The sequence below is a fragment of the Henckelia pumila genome, chromosome 4 (genome assembly GCF_033568475.1).
Source record: "Henckelia pumila isolate YLH828 chromosome 4, ASM3356847v2, whole genome shotgun sequence".
NCBI lineage: Eukaryota > Viridiplantae > Streptophyta > Magnoliopsida > Lamiales > Gesneriaceae > Henckelia > Henckelia pumila.
In genome coordinates, this window is record NC_133123.1 from 231,177,868 (window position 1) to 231,197,925 (window position 20,058).

Sequence of the window (20,058 nt, forward strand, 5' to 3'; positions counted from 1 at the left end):
TATTTCACGAATAAACGTTAGAGACGCTGAGTGATCATCCGGCGAAAATCCTATGACGCTCAAGTCAGCGATCACCTCCATAAATAGCACAGAAGTATAGAGTTTTTCGAAATTGAAAAGTCACTTCAAATGATAAATGTTCTTGGTATTTGTAGACAAAGTGATATGTGATTAAACTACAGACAAACCCTTCCAGGGTTTAAAAATTAACAACTAACCTTTTTAAGAGATAAATTTTACGAATTGAGCTACTTATTTTATTTATATATTTAATTTTAGATTACACTAAAAATTATTAAAATATGCTTATACCCATCACACATGTTATGCCCTGATGCCAAAATTTAACCCAACCCGCCAACTCGAAACTAGTCGACCTGAAAAATATAGGGTTAAGGTTGGGTGTTTTTGAGTTCAGGTCGAATTGGATTGACCCGAAAGCTAACCCGATAATCGAGTTTGGGTTGGACTCGGGTCAACCCTGACCCGAGGTGACCCAATTTTTTATTTTTTTTATAAAATTAAGAAAGAGTTGCTATATTTTTATGTGTTGTATGTTTGAAAGAGTTGCTACATTTATATATATATATGTTTTTAGTAAGTATAATATAATTTAAATTTTTTACAACTAGACTTTAATATTTAATATATATAAGTTTAGATTTTGTTATGATGTGTTTAAATTAAATATTATTATTATTATTGTATGTTTTAAATTTTTATTTAATTATTTTTTCAAAAATAAAAAATTAAATCGTGTTGATTTGGGTTAACCGGGTTAGTTGGGTTTGGGTTCGGGTTCGGGTTTGAGTTCGGATTGGATATGCTCGGGTCAACCCTGACCCGAGGTGACCCAATTTTTTATTTTTTATTTTTATAAAATTAAGAAAGAGTTGCTATATTTTTATGTGTTGTATGTTTGAAAGAGTTGCTACATTTATATATATATATATATATATATATATATATATATTTAGTAAGTATAATATAATTTAAATTTTTTACAACTAGACTTTAATATTTAATATATATAAGTTTAAATTTTGTTATGATGTGTTTAAATTAAATATTATTATTATTATTGTGTGTTTTAAATTTTTATTTAATTATTTTTTCAGAAATAAAAAATTAAATCGTGTTGATTGGGGTTAACCGGGTTAGTTGGGTTTGAGTTCGGGTTCAGGTTTGAGTTTGGATTGGATATTTTTGGGTTGAATCGGGTTCAAATTGAGAAATTTTTTAAAAAATATTTTCCTTTGCGTCCGAAGTCACCAATCAACCCAAATTGACAACAGTAATAATATCTTGCATTACATTACACACACAACTCTTGTGCTCCTGTTACTGATTTTTATAGTTGGTCAAATATTTGTTTAGCAGCCAATTTTTACAAGAACCATCCGACTGCCCAAAGCATTTGAAATTCCAAGTGAAAACCTAAAGATCATCAAAGAAGGCAGCTGCCACCATGTCCCGCCAGGCCGTCAAGAGACTCATCGGCAACTTTTCGCCGCGGCCGCTTTGCCCTAAGCAGCAGCACCGCAATTTCGGATCGCCTCCGCCTCCGCCCGCCGTCTTCGTCGATAAGAACACCCGAGTCATTTGCCAAGGGATCACCGGAAAGAATGGCACCTTCCACACCGAGCAGGCTATCGAATACGGCACCAAAATGGTATTTATGCTCTCGACTCCAGTTGCTGTGCTTCGCCTCGTTTTTTTTTTTAAAAATGCATTTTCTTTTTTTTTTCCCCACTTTCCTCTCCGAAGTTTCTGTCCGTGATGGATTGGTGTATGTGGATCCTTCTAGAAATGTGAAATGCTACGGGTTTAGATGCTGAGAATTGGATGTATTTAAAATTTTGGTTTCTTGGTCTCTAGGAGCTGGTGGACTTTACTTCCTCCGGGATCAAACATGATAAACTTGAGATGCAAAAATAAAGTGTGTCATAAATATGAAAATATAATCTGTACTTTTGATGGAAAGATGCCCTACGAATAAAGCATATAAGCACTAGAAGGTATAATAGAACAAACCTTTGTATTTTGTGTATATTTATGCTCTGAACCAACAGTGAATGACCTGGGGTGGAGCTTGAATTACATCCACATGCATGTAAATGAACATACATTAAAAACAACACTATGACGTTCGTCTTATTATATTTTCACAAATTATACTCGACTATGTGATGATTTTACTCTGTTTAACTCGAGCCTTTGGTTTTTAACATTTCGTATAATTCATACCTAACTTACTTTCCCTGTTTTATTTGTTAAACATGGAATTGATTGGATTTTGGGAGTTCAACTGAGATTTTTAATGGATCTTGAACTTGACTATTGCAATAATGAAGAATAGCAGATTCAAAATTCAGTCATTAAACTAAATTGTTTGGATTATTTTATCTTCTTCTGTCGCTTTGGTTGCACCAACGGTTTTCACTTTTCTGTTTGTATGTATTTTATTAGAATTTAAAATATAGAAATAAACTATTTAAGTCCATGATGACTACTTGACATCCCCCACAGATAATTAAATATTGGTTTTGCTGTTGATATGGGACGAGAAATATGCATACGGAAACTAGTGTCTGGCATTATATTTGTGTCATTATTCTCAAAGATTGATTCTGTTTGCACATAGGTTGGAGGTGTTACTCCTAAAAAGGGTGGAACAGAGCACTTGGGGCTTCCTGTTTTCAACTCTGTAGCAGAAGCAAAAGCTGAAACTAAGGCTAATGCATCAGTTATTTACGTCCCTCCACCTTTTGCTGCTAAAGCTATTATGGAGGCTATGGAAGCTGAACTAGATTTGGTTGTATGCATAACGGAGGGAATACCGCAGCATGACATGGTAATAACGATTGTTTGGCGCACTTTCATCTTTCATTTTCAATAAATATATAAAAAAACATGTACAATTCTTGAACCATTTCCCATAATAATTACATAAAAAGTGTTCAATTCTCGAACCATTTCCCAGTATTGAGGTTTACCTGTTTTGGATCTTTTATGCGTTACACAAATTATTATTAATGCTCTGTGATAGTGATTTACAGGCTATTGATATTTTTGTTACGTGAGCTTGAATTTTTCACTAATCATTTTAAAAGGAAGATAAGGACATCCCATTAGCTATATAATTACATCTGTCAAAGATTTACATCCTATGTGTTCTTTTCTGTCCAGAAACAAAATTTCTAGTTAATAAAGTTTGGTGTCTTGTGCTTTCAAAATTTGATGGCAATGACCCTCTGACTTACTTGTACTATTAAGATATCATGGCTTGTTTATAGACTGTTACTTTTGAGGAATACTGGATGTGCGGGGATTTGTTTGAATCGAGTTCCCCTTAAGTCCTACCATATATAATTCCGGAAAACAATTTGTGTTGGAATGTTAGTATTCCATGAGACTATTAGCTGTTTCAATTTTTTTGTTTGAATAAACTGTTCTTTATCGTGACAATATGAGTGCGCTTGAAATGAGAGATATTTTTCAACAAAAAAAGGAGATATTGACATGTGTCGATTTCGCAGTTATCTGTTAAGAAACACCTGGCTCTCAAAACTACCATGAAGAGAACTGGTTTGACTAGGAAATACTGGAGCACATATATTGGTTCACATTAAGTTATCTGGCCGACTCAGTGCTGATTGGTGACGTTCTTTGACGTTGCTTTGACGTTGAAAAGGAGAGGGTTTGATAAGTTTTTTGCTTACATGGAACCATCGCAAATGCATCTATTGTCAATGATGAATGAATAAACATTCCAATTACACGGTTCAAAATTGGTGTTCTAAGAACTTAATAGCCTGAAACATTCTTTTAACCTTTAATTCCTATTTAAATTTTTGTGTTCCGTTCTACGTTATGTTCAAGTCTAGTGCATGTGACTCATGGACAGTCTTTCTACCTAATTTTCTTAACTGATATCTATGTCGATTTTCATGTTCTTGTTTGTTTTTCTCCATTACAGGTTCGCGTGAAGGCTGCTCTTAATAAGCAATCAAAAACTCGGCTAATTGGTCCAAATTGTCCCGGTATTATAAAGCCTGGGGAATGCAAAATTGGAATTATGCCTGGTTACATTCACAAACCAGGACGGATTGGAATAGTTTCACGTTCTGGTACATTGACTTATGAAGCGGTGAGATTCATTTTTCTGGGTACAGTTTATTTCTAGAAATCTTATTTATTTTTCTGGCCTACTCCCCACTTCTTTTAGTTCGTGTTCATAGTTTATTTCAATTTTTTAAATACTGCTTGAATGTGGATTACTTTCTTAGATGTTTATTTTCTAGGTTTTCCAAACAACTGCTGTTGGGCTCGGGCAGTCAACATGTGTAGGAATAGGTGGGGATCCTTTCAATGGAACAAATTTTGTTGATTGCATAGAGAAGTTTCTTGTGGATCCACAGACAGAAGGTAATTTATGACCAGGTTTCTCTCTTATTTGAAACTTCCTCTTTTTCTAGACGGCAGTTTAATTGATTCCAAGATGCTATCTTTATGTTTTTTTCTACATTAAGTACAAGTATGTTCATACTAGATTTTGGTTGTGACTCTTCATCTGCATCAAGTATTCAATCGCTGTAACAAAACTAAAATCCCTACATCTGTCTCGGGGTCTTGTCCTGATGAACTTGTGTAGCAGGTTTTTAGTTAAGAGATATTGGGTTAGAATCAGTTGCCCGGTAACTGAGTATCCATAGGATTCGAGGAAGGAAAAGCATCTTGTTCACTTTATCTTCTTTCTTAATTTCCTTGACCATTTCCTACTATTTGATGAGAAATAGCTTTTTCTTATTGCGAACAATTAGGCATGCCTCCTTTGTGCAAGGGAGAAATCAAACTCAGTGTGAAAAGAATTACATTTATGCAAGTAACCATATTTCATCAGCATCTTCTATAGTGGACATTGTTTTCTTCAAATAATGAGATGCTCAATGCGATTTGCTTTGTTCTCGCATGACATGATAGATTATATGGAACATTATTTTGTACTGCTGGTCCTCATGTGAGGTGAAAAGTTCTTTGCTTAAAAATTACGTGATCAAATCATTGGGAAAAAGGGCCAGAAAGTGATTTTAAAAGTGTATTGACTTTGTTCTGTTCTTAGGCTGTTGATGAGGATATAAATGATGGTTCTTAATGAGCTTTGGGCTAAGCCTTAACACAAGAGTCCCGCTCTCTGTGTGAATCTTGTGATTATAAACTGATGCATCTGCATAACCCTCACTTCTGCTTTCTCTTGAAAACTTTGATTGGTTCTTGAAGAAATTAAAATCACCATACTACCATATAAGAAAAATATTGGCCTTGGGATCAGTTCATAAATTACTTTATTCATCTCAGCCATATTTAATGTCATTTTAAAATACAGAAAATGTTTTAATGTCTGGAATCTTTGGATGTAACAGTGCAAAGAAATTTTCTTTAATTTTAAGTAGAAGCTGAAGCAGAGGCAAAAGCTCAAACACCATGTCTTCTGGTTTCTGGAAATATATTTTACCAGAAAAAGGAAAGAAAACATAACTAATCTAATCTACGCTTCCTCGTAATAAATTGGTCCGATGCTAACCTTGTTCTTTAAACTGTTACCTGACTCCTTTTTGACTTTGATCCTAACGAAAAAATCCATTCCGTTCTTCACAACTCATCCTTCTGTAGTTTTAATAGGTTACTAGAAATTCGACTTGATGTGTCATCCCTTTTTTTCAGTGTCTGTAAACTGTTGAATCAGACCTATTGTAAATTCCATGAATAACATCTCCAATAAAAGAATTGCCAATTTTTTGATCCATGCATTTGAGATATTTTTCTTTTATCATTATGGACTGAGTTATTGACAATGCATTTCTTGCCTAGTACTTTTTCTGCATAGAAATATAATATGTTGACTGAGGATTTTAATTGCTTGACTTTAGACATCTTAGAAAGCATAAAACTGATAAAAAGTTTCATGTTATGGGGACAACTAACACTCTATAGCTAATTAGCTATAGCATAACCATCACTTTTTATACACTGCTCGTTAAACATGTTCTTTTTTAACTTAGAATATAGTTATTAGAAATGAAGACATTTTATGAGGCGGCGGTCTCTTTTCTCTTTTTTTTTTTTCTAAAAAAAATTCATAGCTCTGGTACTTTTTTTGTTTTACTACTATATATGTTGTGTCAATAACTTCTGCCAAGTCAGTTAGTTGCTGCCAACGAAATAGAAGTCAGTCTGATATTCTGTCTCGGAATAGGACTGTAGTTGGAAATAAAATGGGTGGTTTGGGTGCTTATTCCCATCTTTCATTGCTCTTTTTTCAGATAAGTGTTTTTATGCAGTTCCACTTTTCGTTAGACTTTTTTGTAGAATTGAGATTGCTGGAAATTGAGACGCTGTTCTTAATTTACTCTTCACATTTCAGGAATTGTTCTTATTGGTGAGATTGGTGGCACAGCAGAGGAGGATGCTGCGGCACTTATAAAGGTTAGGACCAACCCTTGCAACGAAATGATCACATGAATAGAAAATCCGGTGACATGTCCCAATTGAACTTGTCGCAATCTGGTGACACCTTTTTAGCCAGCAGGATTCTATTGTTTCTTAGACCCATGGTGCTGTACCATTTTTTCCTCAGTATGGCTGGATTTTTTGTTCTCTCACATTTTTCAGACTGTAAAATCCTCTTTACATCATCTATTATATTGCTAATTATTGCACTTAATCCTGTAGACATCTGTCCTTTAACCATGTCCATGATCAACCTTAGTTGCCCAATCTCCGCTGTTTTGTTGAATTTTATACAGTGATACGAGAAATAAGCTACCTTTAGGTTGCATGACTTGTAACTGTTAAGAAATTAGCTTTCTTGAGGTTAAAACCTTCTCGACATCGCAATCCTGCATATTGATAATACTAGATTCATAATAGGAAAACTGGAGTGTTCAGATGAACTCTGTGCTTCCCCTTGTGGAATCATATGCTTTTTTTAAAATTTGTTTTTATCATGAAACTTACCTTGACAAGAAAAGGTACTGTGAAGGAGAAAAAGCAATTGGAGACTGATTGAGACATCCCAACCCATAAGTTGGATATATTTATTTTTTATGCACAGCTACCCCACCTTATTGTCTAGAAGTTTCCTATTCTAGTTGCAGTTGCCTCTTATCAATTCAGGCAAAAGAAAATAATTGTTTGGTCTTTGTGCTTATATGTTTTCATCTGATGAATCTAGGAGATCGGAATGTGCCTTTATCCTTTCTGATCTAGAAATTGGTCGGTGGTTTAAAGTTGTTCTTAAACAGTATTGATTATAGGAAAATTGACGTCCTTATGCTATAGCATTTGGGATTTTTTAAGACAAAATTTTATACCAGGGAATAGTGCAACATAGTTGGTTTTCGGTCAGAGCAGAAATCTTTGGTGTGCTATTTTGCAGGGTAACTAGTGGTGAGACAAATCTAATTTTTAGTTAAATTGCAGAATATGATTTTATCAAAACTTGCAATGGATTTGATTAAGAAATGCTAAATGCTATGGGTTTGGGTTAAATATTTGGGAAAATGGTTTGATGTTGCAACAGTTGAGTTGAACAAGTTGTATGGCATCAAGATGGACAGAAGGTAATTAGATTCGTGAAAGTGAAATGGGTATTGGAAACTCTTTCTGTGGTTAATCCCATTTCAATCTTCTGCACAAGCAGTGGATTTCTGGTTTAGCAAGCGAATGCCAATCATTGCTGCGGATGACAACTTGATGGTTTATTTCGATAACCGGTTAATTGCAAATTGGTCGTACAGATTGCTTTACATCTTAAGCTTGTCACACCTGAAGTGGTATCTAGCTTGTTTGGTATTTGGGTCATTCCATGGAAATACTTTAAGATAATTATTTTAGGGAAATAAATCAATGGTAAAATAAAATCTTAGATGTTAAGTCATGTCACAAATTGTTTAGTAGTTATGTCACATCATTGTGTAAAATCATTTTAAAATTTGAAAAAAAAGTATCTATTATTAGAATTCTATCTATATAATAGAGTAATTTTGATAAAACTGAATAAAAAAGTAGTGATTTTACTGGGAAATTGGAACAGGAGGGAAAATATATATTGGTAAAAGGAGATTGACAATGAGATGGTACAATTTGATTTTATTTTGAGTGATGGAAAATTAGAATTCAAATACAAAACCAAAAAGGGTGTTATGTTTCTGTACTTATTAGAAAAAAGGGACATCTAAGAGAAGTCAACCACATTGATCTCTCTGGATTTCATGGACTGCAGGAATAGTCAAGCAGCTCAAATTAGAAGGTCACTATGAAATCGATGCCTGTTCTGATTGGCATTCCTCAATCACTTTTATCTCTCATTCAGTAAATTTTCCCCAACTTTTATGATTTCTTTGCTGCTTTGTCCTTGTTGATACTGATTATATGTTCAATGTTGTTTTGGTGGTTCAGAAGAGAGAAAAATAAATACAGAGAAAAGACCTTTATCCATCAAATGTTACATGCTGGCATCTAAACATCAGAAATGTTTCTTCTGAGTCCCGACATTCCCCAATTATACATTATTAAGACTGCAGTTTGTATTGGATAACAATAGTTCAGTACTTTTGACCTTTGACTGATTGTTTTTTTCAAGTGTACAATATCTTGATTTTGAAGAAGTTTTGGACCATGATTGGTTATGAAGTGTAATCGCGGTTCCTATTAATTTTAACTTTGAATTAACTTGTTCCTATTTGTTGAATGATACAGGAAAGTGGGTCTGAAAAGCCTGTTGTTGCTTTTATTGCTGGACTTACTGCTCCACCTGGTAGAAGAATGGGTCATGCAGGAGGTAATGTATCTATAAGTTCCGATTTATTATATTCTCATGCTCACGATTTTTTGTCCATCTTAGCTTCATGTTTATGGGGTTTGATTTTGCCTTGTTTATTATTGTTTCTGTTGTTATGCTCATATTGGGAAGTTCAATTGATTATGTTTTAGCTGTATCGTCTGATAAAACTTTTCATTTTTTGTGGTTCACTATCTTAGTGACGTTCTTTTGTTTTGCCTTATAATTTGTTTCCCTATATCTGACATTCCATAAAAGGACGAGGAAAATCAAAAGAAAATTGTCTATTGTGCAGCTATGTTGAAGAAAATTTGTTTTTATCTTAGAGTAATTAAAATTATGCATTAAGATTTAAGACACAAAAAGCAAGAATGTTGCGATAATTCACAAATTCTCTGGTCGAAGTAGCCAAGGATGCCCTTGGTTACTTCAGCACCATAAACTGGGTTCTGAGTGTATTCCCCATATATTACCCTCTAGCAATTGTAACTAGGATCAAGCTGGAAAATTTGCTTTGTAAAATCAAAATCTTCACATGTATGTAACCTGCTCGTAGTATGGAATTAGGCATAACACCTGCTTATGCCTCTTGATCTGTTCTGGAAACTTGGGAAGGGTGAAGTTTGAATTGGCCATCTATATCAGTGAGAGAGGGATGGATGGCATACTTGTCTCTGAAGTTATATATGTCGAAGACCTTCATATCTTCATGAGGCTCCAGATAATGACAACTCACTGCATGCCTACAGATAATCTCCAACTTGTGGTTTGTGTCAATCAACTGTTTACTGTGGTTACTTGGGCATGGATGAGAGATATCATGAAATATTATGCACATTATACTTGACAAAGTTCTAGTATTATTTTTTGTTACAACTTAAGGCTCTAATTGTTTAGCCTTCAATAATGATGAGTGCATAGTGTGGGAAGTACAAATCGAGCTCCATCTTTTTGTATTATGTTCGAAGTCAAAATCATGGTGGTGTCCAAAGTACTTCAATCATGCTTAACAACGTTGTGTCTGGCTCGTAAATCGAAATTGGTGCTACGGCTTTTTGACCCAACTCAATTCTTCTGCATCACCATTTGATCTTTGATGAGCCAGGTTTCTGTGCTGTGTTAGGCCCAATAGTCCAAGCAGGCCAAAAGAAGGCCCAAGCCCTTATCTTACGATCAGCAGAAGGAATAAATAGATAGGAGACAGTTAATTAGAGTCATTCACGCTTATTGTATTTGGTTCTTACTAGTTTGTGCTAGGGTTGTTACTATAGCTTGAGCTAGGGGCAAGGAGTTATTCTTCTTGTAAAGTGTGTTAGGAGATTTGGATCCTAACATGCTGTATCATTTTCATTTTTATATTGACACTTGATTCTCCTGTGGGATGTGCAGCAATCGTATCTGGAGGGAAGGGCACGGCTCAAGACAAAATCAAAACTCTAAGAGAAGCTGGAGTCACTGTGGTCGAATCACCTGCAAAGATCGGCACTGCAATGTTTGAAGTCTTCAAGCAGAGAGGTCTGGTTTGAGTCTGGTTCGTGATCTTTTTCGTGATTTTTTTGGTTGTCGTCTGAGCGCTCTTGCAGCACATAATAACAAGCACAAATTCTTTGACAATGATATGTATTTTCCCATCTGCCAGAAATTGTACCACCTCAAACAAAACAATAACAATCCAATCTTCATTATCTTATTGCTCCATATATTACGCTTTAGAAGAGCAGTGAAATACTGTCGACTGTGCTTCGATGCTTTAAATGGAACTGAATACCTTTTTTATTTTGTTTTAGGCGTTTCCTCTTATCATATATGCCGGCATTATAATTTTTGCTTTTTTATTTTTTGGGTTTGGGATGTTTTTTGCAATTTTTTAAAGGACAAATCTTATATACTTTGAACCTGAAATTTGTACATGACCTTGTACAAATTTGAATTGAAAAAGAAATTTTACTATTTGTTAAAATGTTATTATGCAATAGTTGTATTTCTCGATTTTGCCAAGTTTCTGTAAAGACCATTTTATATTTATATTTATATATATTACACACGATAAGGACATATTTTTCTTTATCATCTTATTATTATGTTTTTATTTTTTTAAAAAATATTTGTTTATTTTTACATTCAAACTTACTTTTATTTATATTTTAAAATGTAATCTTATCTCTATCTACATTTTTTTTTATCCTCCTAAAAAAAATTTCGATAAATCATCAGCTTCAAAATAACAAAAAGTATTAGATAAATATCTATATTATGTTATTAAACTTGAGGTACTTAAAAGTAATTAATTTTGATGTTCATATATATTTTTCCAAAACAAGAAAACACCATATCTTGCTTAATTTTTTAGAAACGATTTTACGATAATTTTTAATATCTACGGAGTATGGACACATCATATTCACTTGTAAGCAAGCAAAATAACATTAGTTATTATTATTATTATTTTGCAAAGAAAATGATGGAAAATTGATTATTGCTGTATACGTTGTCAGTTGTCACGATGCAATAGGTAGGATATGTCTGGAAGAAAGTAGACGTGCAAAGATATTGACAAGACAAATTTTGGTTATAATAGCAACCATCAAAGAACGGTTGTTGCCCATAGTAAGAATCATAGGATTCTATGTATATGTCTTGATTTGTACGCCCTCAATCTTGTTGTGATATTGACATTGTAAGCTCGTCACTCCAACAACACTCGACATGAACTGATTATTTTGAGAATAGACTCAGAATCTAAGCTGAAGCTCATAGAGGATGTAATATTTTGGAGTTCGCGTCAATGGAAAGAATAAATCTTTTAATGGTGCACATGTAAAGACCATTGACGAGTTCAAATCATTTGCTTTGTATGTTTCTTCCTCCTCCAATGTCACTTTTGGCTCATCTTTGCTTTAATATTCCTCAAACAATATTTCTTCTTGAGGCTCAATTACTTTTGCAGTATCACATTCCCATGAAGTTTCAACATGAGTTGAATCACTCTCCAACCCATGGTTTTGTGAGTTGTCATCATCCAGCCACACATGATTGATCACCAATTTATCTTCATAGATCACTTCATTCTCTTGGAAAATATCAGAAAATGGTTCTATAAGAAGCACAATCTGCTAATTCAAGAAACTAAAAGAGTTGATGAGTCTTTCTAAGAACTTATTTATCTCTGTCTGCTGTTTCACAATTTTCTCCAACTGAGCCACATTATCCTCAAAACGCATGTTGTACTCTTCTTGATGCTCAAGTGTTTGGTTCACAAAATTGGTGGAGTTGAATTCTGGAGGATATTGGTGACTCCAACCATGAAGTGAAGGATCACAATATCAATGGTAGTCGAAAATTTTCATATCATCATTTAACAAGTGCATCGTACTGTCGTAATCTCTGTGAAACAAGTGACTTTCAGTTGTCAAAGCTCCATAATCCACCCAACTTCTTGTTGTCTCATCCAAACCAAAATAAAAAATATGGATTAGAGTGGTGTTTGAAAAATCATGGCATCGAAATTTGTTTGCCAAATCATTGAATATCCCCCAAGCTACATAGAATGATTCTGAGTATTGTTGGCCAAACCTTGTGAACACCTGTCGATCATCCATCTCCAAGTACCTCACAAGTAAAAATAAATAAATAAATAAACAAAAAAAAATAAAAAATAATATGTCGAGTCTCAAGTAAATAATCTATCCTAATATTAACTAAACAGTCCACGACAACGGCACCAAAAACTTTACCGATGATTTCTCTATTAAATAAATCAAAAAAGCGGACTAGGCCAAGTAATAGTAAATGACAACGAGTCCAAGTATCGATCCCACAGAGACTGTAGTCAATTATCAAGATTTAATTATTTAACTTAATCTAGACAAAATAATAAAAAATATTTTGATGACTAGAATAAACATTTCAATTAAAATAAACAATAAATAAATATTAATGACTGCTAAAATCGATGTGATTAAAAATCTACTAGCAAGAGCACCAAGTCAAGTTATAGATAGTGAATAAAAATCAGATGTCGAACTTTGTAACTATCAAAATATATTTATCTCTACTTAATCTAGACTAGTTAATAAGAGCAATTTCAGATTTTAAAATATTAAATAAATTTGCAAGTAAAACTAAATTAATAAATCACAGCAAGAAAATTTGGGTTGAATTCAAATGCAAGAAAAGTTCGATCAAGGACACACGTAGGTACCAAACAATTCATGTAACATATAGTCGCTTTGGGATTCAGAGTTAATCTTAGATTACGAGAATTTTCCTAAATTGTTTAAAGGTATATTTCTATAACAATCAAACCTATTCAAATATTGACGGATTAATTTTTCATAATTCTAATCAAATTTGAATGCATTAAATATTTGTGAAAATTCAGTTTTCACCTAAATCGCACACTGAAATCGAATACTATTTCTAGTCGGTTTTACCATGTGTTGATTATTAAAGTGATCAAAATCAATCCCTCCTCTGTCGACTTAGGACCAATTAACATGCAAGAAAACAGTTGATCAGGCTATTCACAAGACAACAATAAATCTAACAATCAATAAAATAAAATCAAGTCTGAAAAATTCTAAATAAACATCAACATTTTCTACATGAATTTGTTCGACCCAATCACGTGGCCTTGATTGAAAAGAAACTACTACTCAATAAACAAAATCATGATTCAAAACAAGTTTTTAATCATGAATTGACAATAAAAATACGAAAAGAAAGAAGAACAGAGAAATCTTCTCTCCCAAGCGTGTAGTAGCCGCCTCTATGTGTTGTATCTTCTGCATTTCAGCCCTCAATCTTCTCTCTATTCCCATATTTATATGTCCTAAAAAGCCCATGAAATAAAGTCCGCAAAATAAGAATTTTAAATTCCAAAATTTCTATTTTTTCTCGAACTCGCGATCGCTCTCTCGAGCGCACAAACATGCGCTCGAGCGAGGCATGTTCTGCCAAACTTCTCTTCTGATTCCTCCAGGCTCGCTCGAGCGCACACACGCGCTCGAGCGAGATGTGATTTGCTCGTATTCTTTTTCCGATACAGCCCATGCGCAAATGCGAGATTTTCCCATGCAAATGCGTGGTTCTTCACAATTCTCGGCTCACGCATCTGTGCAACATTGCACGCAGAAGCGCCATCCTTCTCCTTTCTCTAAAGCGCAGATGCGCTATTCCTTCCGCAGATGCGCCACCTAGGTTTCTCCATTTTCCGCAGATGCGCCGCTTCTCTCCGCAGATGTGTCTCCTTGGTTTCATCACGTTTCACGCAGCTGCACAATATCTCATGCAAAAGAGTCCCTTTCTTTTCCTACTTGGCTCGCGCATATGCTCCTTCTTTCCCGCATATGCATGGTTTCTTCAAGCTTTGTGCAACAGTGCAGCTTCATCTTCAAAGTGCATATGTGATGGTTTGTGGCTTCTAACGCAGCTGCATTTTATTCTTCTAAAAACGCAATAGCGCTAGTCTTCTAATTTCTCTTGTGTTGCGCAGCTGCCATGGCGCACAAGCTTTGCTATCTTCTTTCTATTTCTTGTGCTTTTTCCTAAAAATAAACCGAGGAGAATGAAATACACACGCATGCATACAATAATAAATAAAATACACAAAAACACAAATGAGAAACCATGAATGGATACAAAATAGACATAAAAATATCACAAAATAATACACACAAAATGCACTTATCAACACCCTCATACTTAACTCTTGCTCGCCCTCGAGCAAGTCATGCAAAAACAAAATGCAAACAATAACATAAGTAAGAATGAATCATGTATCAAATATCCTTAGATAAGTCCTATCATCAACTACGAAAAACAACACATATGATTCTGATTTTTCACAATACACTGTCAGTTTAACGTAAATGTGTGTGTGTGTCATGTTATTCCAGTTTCATGCAACTTAAAAAGAATCTGTCCTACGACTGCTTACAGACCTATGAAAAATCAGTGCAAGTGTCACACTCATGCACTCTTTCATCCCAACAATCTCAAACAAAAACATGGGCTCTCTTGAGATAAATTACGCACCACCAGATTTTGCACCCGGTTTTCTTAAGCCCCAATAATTGCCCGCAGACTTAGCTAAAACTAAGATAGGATTTGAATTTCAATCCCCTCGTCTATTGTAGTGACCCGCACCGTGATCACCTACTAATCAAAACTTAAGCATGCAATTAATTAATAAAATAATCTTAATCAGAGAAACTGCGGAATTAAAATAAGTCAAATACCAGGTAAGCAAAACCTAGTGGTCAACCCCGCTATCCAGCCTTGGTCACCACCTAACCTCCCTGTCTCCAGGAGAACTACCTGCATCTGCCTCATGGAATAGGGCATCCAGCCAACAAAAAATAACCGGAAGTGAGCCTAACATGCTCAGTACGAGAGTATGAGTATACGGTGTTATGTGTGCATGTATGCAAGTGAACTGGGTACCAAGACTCTCAGGTCAAGAAACAAGCTCATAGACCGGGCCCAGGGTATATAGCACGCTGCGCCGTCGCATCAGGAGGTGGCTCATATACCCAGTGGATAATGATGACCTGATACTAGTACATGTGTCCAACCATAAAGGTGACCTGACACAAGACTTACATATCCAACCATCCACAAACTCGTAGGGTGAGCGCCCTACTATAAGATACCTCTAAGGTAAAAGCTCAATATGCTCATGTATGCAACATATAGTCATGACATGCTGTATATAAAGGCATATAAAACATGCAATCACATAATCCATGCAAACACATAATACATGCATACTCAATCTGGATATCTCGAATAATACTTCCGTACCTTTCTAAGGCAGATCCTAGAAGCTTCCATCTAGGTCCAAGCCTACCATGCAACACTACAACATAAATAACCATGCATTACCTAGCATGCCAAACATCACCTACTAGGCTCTAAAAGCCTTAATTAAACTATAGCCTACTCCCTATTTACTATAGGGAACCAAAGCCATACCTTCGTCCGTCGTCAGCCCGCTGATGTTGCATGCCCCAGAGCCTGGGCATAGCCTAGCTACGACTCCTAGACGCCTCGCCAGAGCTCCACCGCCTGGCTGCTACTGCGGACACTGTCTGCTATAAAATAAACTATTTCCTCCTCCAACTCTTAAAGAAAGAGTCCCGAAGCCCTTAAATAGAGCGATTAACGGGAGAGGAGAGGGAAAATTGCACTTAAAAATGAGGGATTCGGACCCATATTTATAGGCCACGATCGGAAGCTCCGATCTCCTGATCGGAAGCTCCGATCGGTGCATGTTTGCCACATTTTGGATGGCCGAGATCGGAAGCTCCGATCGCAGGATCGGAAGCTCCAATCTCCTGCATCTGGCCACGTGTTTCAATCTCCTTGACACCTGTTTCTGGTTGAGATCGGAAGCTCCTATCTCGGATCGGAAGCTCCGATCTGCCCGGTAGCTCCGAACTGTTTCTCATGCTTTCGAACTGGTTTTGGTCCTCCGGGACCCCCGGGACCTACCCCACCATTTTCGAACGTTCTGGATCAGATTTTCCACTTATTTTAACCAAATTAGGACTCCTTAAACATGTTTTGACACTTTTAAAATTATATGTCATTTTCTAACATGTTTAAAATCACTTAATCTTGTAAAATAGAACCGGGCTACTACATCTATAGCCCGGATGGAGCTACAATCCCATTAAGCCCGCAGACTTAGCCATGAAAGAATGATTAGAATTTCAATCATTTTCCAAGTCCGGATGGAATTGTTATTTTTAAAAATTCAAATTCTTAACCCCATGAAATCCGCATACTTAGCTACGAACAAAGGATTAGGATTTCAATCCCTTGATCATAACCCGGATGGAGTTAACTTATTATTTTTCAAAAAGTTTCTATGTGCGACCAAGATCATACATGCCATGTTATAAAATCATCGAGAATCCAAAGACACTATCATGATCAACAAACACCTATTTCCGTGCAATGGTCAAGCAAACATGAACTTCATCAATTACTTCGCTACATTACACCAGTCTAACATGCGTGATAAAAATTATTCACGAGTCAACCAACAGCTTCTCATGTCCAATCAAAAGCAAAAAATTTCACAAAAACTATTTTAACAACTCTATCATCGTAGGCCAACATTCATCATTCTACTTATGCATATAACACAAACACAATAACATAATGGCATGAATGAATACGAACTATATGCATTGAACAAAACCATATGAATGCAACACACAATGACCAATGATACACATCATAACTAAACAACACCCCCCATACTTATCTAAAGCATTGACCTCAATGCTTCAGAACAATAAACAAAATGCAAAACGAACATAAACAGAAGGAAAACAAAAATAACACTCCCCTGGTTATAAAATCATCTGCTTTCTTCTCCGCAGTATCGGTTGGGCCAGTAGTAATAGGCTAGGTATATCAGTCAGGCTCGGCACGCTGGAAAGGAAAAGAATTAAAAATCAAATAAAAATAGACATATACCAAAAATAAAATAAAAATCAAAGGAAAAAACACTGGGTTGCCTCCCAGTCAGCGCTAAATTTATAGTCTATAGCCCGACTATATCGCCCTGTCATTGGCAAATTCATGGTGGCCCATCAACCCGCTTGAATAACGTTTGATCAACCCTGCGACTGCCACGTGCTTTACTTCCATAAAAATTGTGCAAGGGATTGATGCTTTCGTACTGCCGAGCCTGCATATTTTTATCAATAAAATCACAGATCACATCTAGCAAATTCATAGTAGAGCAAGATTTGGAGTTAGGAACATCGCTAGGTGACTTAAGCATATGAAACACAACTTGCTCAGAATTCATCCTTAGAAATAACTCACCATTTTCCACATCAATTAATGCTCTACTCATAGCTAAGAAAGGACGCCCTTGAATCAGAGGTATTTTACAATTTTCATCCATGTCAAGAACAACAAAATCTATAGGATAAATACATTTGTCTATCTTGACTAAAACATTTTCCACGTCTCCTCTTGGGGATTTAATAGATCCATCAGCAAATTTAAGAGAAATATTTGCTGGTTCAATGTTGCATATACCCAATTTTCTTAGCAAGTGCATGAGGTATCAAATTTATGCTCGACCCTAAGTCACACAAAACATTATCAACAAAAAATTTTCCAATATGACAAGGTATGGAGAAACTCCCTGGATCTTGAAATTTTCGTGGGAGCTTATTTTTTAGCACTGCCGAGCATCCCTCATTCAGTGTAACCTGCATCACGTCGTTCAAATTCTTTTTATTCCTCAGTAAATCCTTCAGAAATTTGGAATAATTCGGCATCTGAGCTAAAGCGTCTGCAAAAGGTATGTTAATATGCAGTTGCTTGAAAATTTCAAGAAACTTTTTAAATTGAGGATCAAATAATAATTGCTTAGATCTATGAGGAAAAGGGAGGGTTGAAATATCAACATTATCATTAACCTCAAATTTTGAAGTCTTACCCTTCTTACCTGTGGCAGCGGACTTTTCAGCTTTTTGCGTCTCCTCCTTGGGTTCTTCCATGCTCGGCCTCTCCACAATCTTGCCTTCAGATATCTTTTTCGGCTCCTCCTTTTGTGACCTCGTTACAACCATGATAGAATTAACCTCCCTAAGATTTGTTTCAGTATTGCTCGGCAGTGAACCGGGCACTCTGGTCGAAAATTGGGTTGCTATCTGAACCATCTGAGACTCCAAATTTTGCAACATATCTTCTTGATTTTGCAGTCTTGCCTCGGTTCCTGCAACATATGTGAGGCCTCGGGTTGCTAATCTCATTCTTAGGGCAATTAGTAAATAAACATGATTAATGGACCAAGGATCAGAAGTAATCAAAACAAGAAATTTTTTTAATTCAAAGTGGGGTGCGCTCGAGTGGCACTTTTCTGCCGCTCGGGCTCCCCAAAATGTCCAACCTTCGGGTTGGAAGAAATGGGGCTGCGCTCGAGCTGCTGTTTTCTGCAGCTCGGGCGCTGCCCTGGGCAGATTCTTGCTCTGTTTTTGCAGCTCAAAACTTGATCCTTCAAACCAATCCAATCCATCATATTCAAGTCTCAAAACATGTATATATACATAGAACAAGATCTAAACATGTTTCCAAGTAGTTAATACATCAAACTATAAACTTAACATCTAGCAAAATTTGGAAAATACACAAGATGTTCATAGCAATACAACTAAGTTCAAGATTCTAACAACTTGTTCAAGGTCTCAAGTTCCCACTTTTAGCTACAAACCTGAGTCCACACTTCTATCTCGATCATCATCTCTCAAGGTTGTCTTTGACTCGATCCAGTCCTTCCTATCGTCATGCACACATACAAACAAGACAATAGCCGAAAACATCCGGTGAGAATAGGATTCTCAGTATAAAAGACATAAACATGCAATATCACGTATGTCAACTTCGAGATATAAAGAATAAATTGCATAACCCGTAGACTAATTTACGTCGTTGAGATTTACAGCCGCTCCAGGCCTCAAGATTCGTGCACAATATTGGTTTTGAGATTTATAGCCTCTCCAGGCTCTCAAGACTCGTATCAATCTTGGATAGAGGTTTTAGAGCCGATCAAGGCCTCAAGATTTATCTATAAACCTTGGATGGATCCATTTTTGATAGTTCATTTTCGATAAGACATCGATATAACATCAGTTATAATTTAAAGATCCACTACCTGTGATGAATCAACAATTCAAATGCAAAAACAAAGCATACGATAACAAGTATGTGATTTTCGTCGGGATAACTCAAGAATCATCGTTCTTGAGTTTCATAGCCCTTTTCAATCGATGTCTGTTTATACCTTCTTGTTTCTTCTCGGTTCTTGAGTGCTTCAAATCTACAAATAATCATCAAGAACACATATCTCATAATCTATTCAACCTCACAAATCAATCTTCCATATCAAATCAACTTCAAACCTAGCTCAACTTCTTCTTCGATTCGAAGGCGGACTCTCGATTCGATCAAGCTCTTATCTAATCTGAAATGAAGTATATGTAAGCTATAATTATCAGCAACAACTCATTCAAAGTCAGCTCAATCAACAAGATACCAAAATGGCTTCAATTCATAAACCGACGGCGTAACGACTGAAAATCGGTAACCGAAACGATATCAAACACAATATAATATACTTCAAACCAACATATATCAGCAAGATATCATTAAAATCTCAGCATATCATCAACATATAGGTTTGAACA

The 20,058-nt window shown here is 35.6% G+C and overlaps 1 protein-coding gene across 1 annotated transcript; it reads left to right on the forward strand.

Annotated features, from left to right (window-relative positions):
- Positions 1 to 1,352: 1,352 nt before the first annotated feature.
- LOC140863680 (succinate--CoA ligase [ADP-forming] subunit alpha-2, mitochondrial) lies at positions 1,353 to 10,602 on the forward strand. The gene is made up of 7 exons (XM_073267274.1): positions 1,353 to 1,672; positions 2,645 to 2,854; positions 3,980 to 4,150; positions 4,305 to 4,428; positions 6,425 to 6,486; positions 8,761 to 8,842; positions 10,232 to 10,602. The coding sequence occupies exons 1-7, from the start codon at positions 1,469 to 1,471 to the stop codon at positions 10,366 to 10,368; spliced, it is 990 nt and encodes a 329-aa protein (XP_073123375.1). The 5' UTR covers positions 1,353 to 1,468; the 3' UTR covers positions 10,369 to 10,602.
- The last annotated feature ends 9,456 nt before the right edge of the window (positions 10,603 to 20,058 follow it).